The 5,642-nt window shown below is 46.0% G+C and overlaps 1 protein-coding gene across 1 annotated transcript; it reads left to right on the top strand.

The window, feature by feature from the left end:
• The first annotated feature begins 1,471 nt into the window (after positions 1-1,471).
• GINS3 (GINS complex subunit 3 (Psf3 homolog)) lies at positions 1,472-5,404 on the top strand. Its single transcript, XM_015420920.1, has 3 exons — positions 1,472-1,696; positions 2,979-3,212; positions 5,177-5,404. The coding sequence occupies exons 1-3, from the start codon at positions 1,520-1,522 to the stop codon at positions 5,402-5,404; spliced, it is 639 nt and encodes a 212-aa protein (XP_015276406.1). The 5' UTR covers positions 1,472-1,519.
• Positions 5,405-5,642: the final 238 nt, after the last annotated feature.

The following is a 5,642-nucleotide window of genomic DNA, read 5'->3' as shown; positions in this document are numbered from 1 at the left end:
CAGCCTACCTTTATCTGCCTGTCTGTCTTCAGGTTTACCCCCCCCCCACATCCTCTGCCTAGGGAAAGGGCAGTCTTTCCCTGCAGTGGGAACCAAAGCAGCTGACATCATTCTCCTCTCCCCCATATGATCCGCACAACAACCCTGTGAGGTATGTTGAAAGTGTGTGAATGGTCCATAATCCCCCAGGCAGCTTTTAAAACATGAACCTGGGACCTGCACACCATCCTCTGAAGTGCTCTCAGGTACATATCTGTGGCAGAAATGGGGTGACTGCTGGCACCGTTTCCTATCATTTGGTATTCTGCTTGTGGTGTGATCTGTCTTTTTTGTGGTGTGGCATGATTGTGTTATTGGGTTTGTTTCTGTTGAAGGGGAAGTGATGTGTTGTTAGTGAGGACACATTTTACCTCAGAATACAGCAGGTCCCATATGCAACTGACAATGCCAACTGTCTTACGGAAGGGGGTAGGGAGTTTGAGGTGTGGAATGAAGTCCAATCAGCTTCCATATGCAAATGACCTTGAAGCGCTGGCCCAATTAGAGAAGAGTGGGCTGAAGCGGCCCAGCCGTAGAAGCCCTGTCCCTGCACTCAGTCTGCAGATGGTCCTCTCCTGTCAGAGGCCCAGAGCAGACTGACCTGAACACTCTGGCTGGGGCTGACGTGGGCGGGACTACACAAAGCAGCCAGGCAACCCAGCCAGCCTCTTCTGACTGACAGTTCAAGCCTCCAAACACTGTTGGTGTGAATTGGAACATTGGGCCCCACTACGGCTTTATATATAAGGGAGAGATACAGAGAATTGTAATTTTTAAAAGTTAAAGTATGTATTTTGGCATTTCTGTTTTGGATATCTTACATAGGTACATATGAACCTACCTTATACTGGATCAGACCATCAGGTCCATCAAGGTCAGAACTGTCTACTTTAAAACCAACCAAATTTAATTCTGGGTATATAAGCTTTCGAAAGCTTATACCCAGAATTAAATTTCGTTCGAAAGCTTATACCCAGAATCTGAAGAAGTGTGCATGCACACAAAAGCTTATACCCAGAATTAAACTTTGTTGGTCTTAAAGGTGCCACTGGAATCAAACTTTGTTCTATTGCTTCAGACCAACACGGCTACCCACCAGAATAAAATCATGTCAGTCTTTAATGTGCCACCATTAGGATTTATTAGGATCCAGGGAAAGCCACCAAATGGACTAGAGCGGCTACTTCTGTCAGAGGCACGTAGTGGGGTTTCTCCCTCTCCTCACATGCATCTGACAGCATGGCCACAGAATAAAATCTTGTTTTTGTTAATATGAGTCTCCCGCATGTTTGTTTTCGCGACCACAGACTCAGAAGGTCGCTCGCCCTCTTGCAGGCTGCCCATCTCAGTCAGGTCGCGGACGCTTCACGCCCTTCCCTTTGCGAGCCTCATCATCTCTGCGCATGCGTCATTCCCGCGCGGGGAACGCAAACGCTCCCCGTCAGCTGTCTTCGCTTCGTGCTCAAGCTGCGGGAGAGCGATGGGGGAGGCCTACGTGCCAGTGGAAGCCGGGCTTGGCTTCGAGGAGAGCTTCCTCTCTTTGGGAGACATTCTCATGTCCCAGGAGAGGCTTCCGTGCCGCGCCGAGATTGCCCTGCCGCGCCTGGCCGCCGTGCTTGGTAAAGCCGGGCCCGAGCCCCTTGCTGCGGTCCCTGAGGTAACTGGGGTGGTGTTGGAGGAACTACATTTCCCGGTTGCCTCCTGGTGGGAACGATGACGTTTCCATCCGGGTTCTCGAGGAGGATAACCGTTCTGTAGTGGTATAAGGGTGACGTTGCTGCTCGTGTGGAACCTTGGGGGTGTGGTCTGGCGTGCTGAATGGCTGTTCTCAACGGGGTCTGCCTCGGGAGGGGCGGGTCTGCAGTTTTTCGCTTCCCGGATGGTAATAAAAGGCGCGAATGGGTGTTTATATCGGAGACAGGAAGCAAATATAAATAGCAGTTCCATTGGGTTAAAGGGAGTTAAGCTGGTTTTGCCAGTTTATTCAGATTTTGTTTATAGTAAATGAATGTCACATGCAATAAAGTCTGACTCTGTTTCTGGCAGAACAAGTTTGACTCCAGTGGCACCTTTAAGGCCAACAAGGTTTTATTTTTTTCAAGGTATAAGCTTTTGTGTGCATGCACACTTTTTGAGATACATCTGAAGAAGTGTGCATGCACACAAATACTTATACCTTGCATAAAAGACTTAAAAGTGGTTTTAAAGGTGCTACTGGACACAAACTTTGTTCTGCTTGAGACCAACAAGGCTACCCACCTAATCTGTTTCTAGCATTCCTTTTTTATTGTGGTGGCATCTCCTAGTCAGGACATGGTGTCAGTCCTTACTGAAACTTACAAAGTTTGTCCTGCCCCCTGCTGTGATTCTGCTCCCAGCTTTGAGAGGCTCTGCTGATGCAGGGCTTTCTTTGGGGGAGGAGTGGTGTCTGAGATTTCACCTACAAAAACATCGAGGATGCAGAGAAAAAGCTCATTTCAAGCCTGCCATATTGATATGATGGATCTGTCTCATACCTTAGTTTTAGGGCTGCATATTGCCTGCTAAATGTGCTCTTGAAGACACAGCCAAATCTCATGAGTTACCAAAGTGAGCACCATGTAGCAGTGTGGAAGTTCCTTGGAAAATGTCTGACTGTGAATCAGCTACTAGTCCTCTGGTCTCTGTATAATCTTAGTGTGACAGGTTTTAGAGTAATTTGGAGAGAGGCTGTGACTCAGTGGCAGAGCATCTGCTTTACATGCCAGGGTCTCAGCTTGAGTCTTCTTCTCCTAATGGATCAGGTTGTGATGTCAAAGCTGTCCACCCACGACCCTAAACAACTGTTGCCAATCAACTCAGATAAAGCAGGCTTCACGTGCCTCTTGGTAATATTAAGAAGTATTTAACAGTTTTGTTGATCGTTCCTTTTTATCTTTCCTGCTCTCTGTTATCTGCAGGGCACAAAGCTGGAAATTCCCCTCTGGCTGGCAAAAGGCTTGTATGACAATAAGCGGAGGATTCTTTCTGTGGAGCTGCCAAAGATTTACAGGGAGAGCTGGCGGACGGTGTTCAGTGCAGATGCCAATGTGATTGACCTGCATAAACTGGGGCCCTTTTACTATGGATTTGGCTCCCAGTTGCTGAATTTTGACAGTCCTGAAAATGTTGAAATAGCTCAGACCATATTGCAGGTAAAACTCTGAACTTGGCAGAAGATGGCTGGTGCTGCTTTTTGTTTTCTGTTTGCCTAATTTGCTCTTCCTGTGCTGGCCTCTCTGTGTCCTACTTGACTGGAATGCCTGGTGATGTTATGTACCCAAACTGCATACTCAAACTGTCTGTGCTGTTACAATCAAAATTGTGTGGTTTTGGATATTGTGGAGCTCAGAAAAAGACAGTCTGTTAGATTTTCCTGATGCAATGCATTCTCTCTGTCTCTGTACGGATCCAGCTCCCATAAGTGGGAAAGTGCAGTATTTGGGGGTTGGGACTGCATTTGAAAGGCTGCATATTGTTGCCGTACTAACAACCCACCAAAATGTCCCTAATGGCAAAGTGAAATAGATTGAAGTCTGCCTAAAACTGAAAACATGTTCTCTTGATCCCAGAGATTCAGTCCTGATTATAAATGTAAGCTTGGCGGCTGCTTGTTTACATAGAATGGCAAGACAATTTATGGATTTCAGCCAGTTTCCCCCTCCTCCGGTTCCTTTGATGTGCTGGATGGGGCGTGTTGGTCTTTTTTTTTTTTTTTTTTGCTTTCCTCCCTCAAGTAGCCTTTGCAAGGTCAATTTTGTTTGGAAGTATGGAGAAGGAGCTAGAGAATTGAAGCAGCCAGGATGGGTCATGCTAGTCCCAGACAGAATAAGTAGAGACCAGTTGGTTGCAACTTCGAGCATCTTGCATTACCACAGTGGTATTTTCTTTTTCCATGTCAGCCTTCCAGGGAACCCCTGTCCAGTGTTCCCTCTAAGCTAAGTTCATGTGAGCTAGCTCACAGTTTTTTAGCCTCCGGCTCACACATTTTTGTCTTTGCTAAAGGAAGGGGGTCCTGAGCAAACTAATTCATGCAGTAGCCAAATCACTCGCTCACAACTTTAATGCCAGTAGCTCACAAAGTAGATTTTTTGCTCACAAGACTCCACAGCTTAGAGGGAGCGTTGCCCCTGTCTCTTGCATATCATCAGACCAGATGTTTGGACAGGTTCAAGGACTCTTCCACTTTTAATTTAATTATTTATATCCCGCAATAGGGACCCTTACAATATAAAATTGCAACAGAAGTAAATGGGGGAGGATGGATTCTAAATACATAGTGGGTCTTGGGTTACTCCCTCCCTCTGTTTCTCTGCAATAATAATAATACATTTCCATTTATTGATCGCTCAATCCAGCAGAGCTGCTGGCTCTGAGCGATTTACAGTTACACGGTTTCACACAAGGGACTAACAGTTTCATAGGGGTAAGGGAGGACAACATATAATTCTTTAAATCGCACACATTTTGCAAGCAGATCTCCCCCCCCCCCCCCCAGCTCTAGGTTACAGTGTTAAGGGCAAGAACACTTCAGCTTGTTCCTGCAGGCACAGCAGGAGAGCTGGAAGCAGTTTGAAGACCATTGTGCAAAAGTGGATCCTTCTTGGTGCTTTGTCCTGTTTTTGCTGTCATAGATGCTCCTAAAACCACAGGCTTTGTTCTCCACTGGAGGAGTGGGGCAGTAGGAGAACTGACACCAACAGGAGCAGAATACAGCCCCCCCCCCAGCATGCTCTGGGATGAATTACTCTACCACAGCCACCCCTTCAAGAGAGAGGATCATGCTATCATTTCCCTTCCCTCTGACTCCTTATTGTTAGTTTTGGGATGCCATTGGAACTCCTCTTGTCCCTTCCTCTAGAGTTTTTTTCTCTTCACATTTGTATGTTAGTTTGAGGTTTTAAAATTTTCCATGTTGAACTAAAGTCCTAAAACTGAGAGAGTCCTCTCAGCTGGAGGTGGCTTCCAGGGTTTTCTTGTTATTTTTTCACCCTGCCTTCTTCCAGAGCAGGAGTTTATCTTTTGCTGACTGCTTTACTGCTTTCTGACTAGAAAGAAACTTTATGGTAAAATCCCCTTTCTGTTCTTCCATTCTAAGTAATTTTGTTTCTCTTGTTAGACATTTATTGGCCGTTTCCGTCGTATTATGGACTCATCTCAGAATACTTACAATGAAGACACGTCTGTGTTGGTGGCCCGGCTGGATGAGTTGGAGAGAGTTTTATTTCAAGTTGGCCAGAAAGGTCTAAATGACTTCCAGTCCTGGGAAAGGGGTCAGGCCCAGATCACAGCAACCGACCTGGTTCAGAAATATCGAAAGATCAAATTTATTGACTTGGACAGCTGAGAGCATGAAAAACATGAAACTTTCATCCAGGACATTTTGCACTGGTGAGGGACATGTAAGGAACATATGTGCTTGTACTTTGAATTAAAATTAATCCTGGTAGTATCTTGAGGATTAGTCGAGAGAGTATTTTGGAGAATCCTGCAGTATGCATCTGTGCACATCTCCTGAGGATTAATAAGACCAGCTCTGCTTCACGGTTGAACAGATACAAGCAGCACATGCAAGCTTCCTTGTA

This window comes from Gekko japonicus, unplaced genomic scaffold, assembly GCF_001447785.1.
Source record: "Gekko japonicus isolate JY-2015 unplaced genomic scaffold, Gekko_japonicus_V1.1 scaffold2679, whole genome shotgun sequence".
NCBI classification, from domain to species: Eukaryota; Metazoa; Chordata; class Lepidosauria; order Squamata; family Gekkonidae; genus Gekko; species Gekko japonicus.
Note: the sequence above shows the minus strand (reverse complement) of the source record. Positions and strands in the feature narration are given on the sequence as shown.

Excerpts from the sequence above, each read along its gene's own strand:
- GINS3 (XM_015420920.1), top strand. The coding sequence starts at position 1,520 with ATGGGGGAGGCCTACGTGCCAGTGGAAGCCGGGCTTGGCTTCGAGGAG. Across the intron at positions 1,697-2,978 it reads CCCTTGCTGCGGTCCCTGAG|GGCACAAAGCTGGAAATTCC; the intron begins GTAACTGGGGTG and ends TGTTATCTGCAG. Across the intron at positions 3,213-5,176 it reads TAGCTCAGACCATATTGCAG|ACATTTATTGGCCGTTTCCG; the intron begins GTAAAACTCTGA and ends TTCTCTTGTTAG.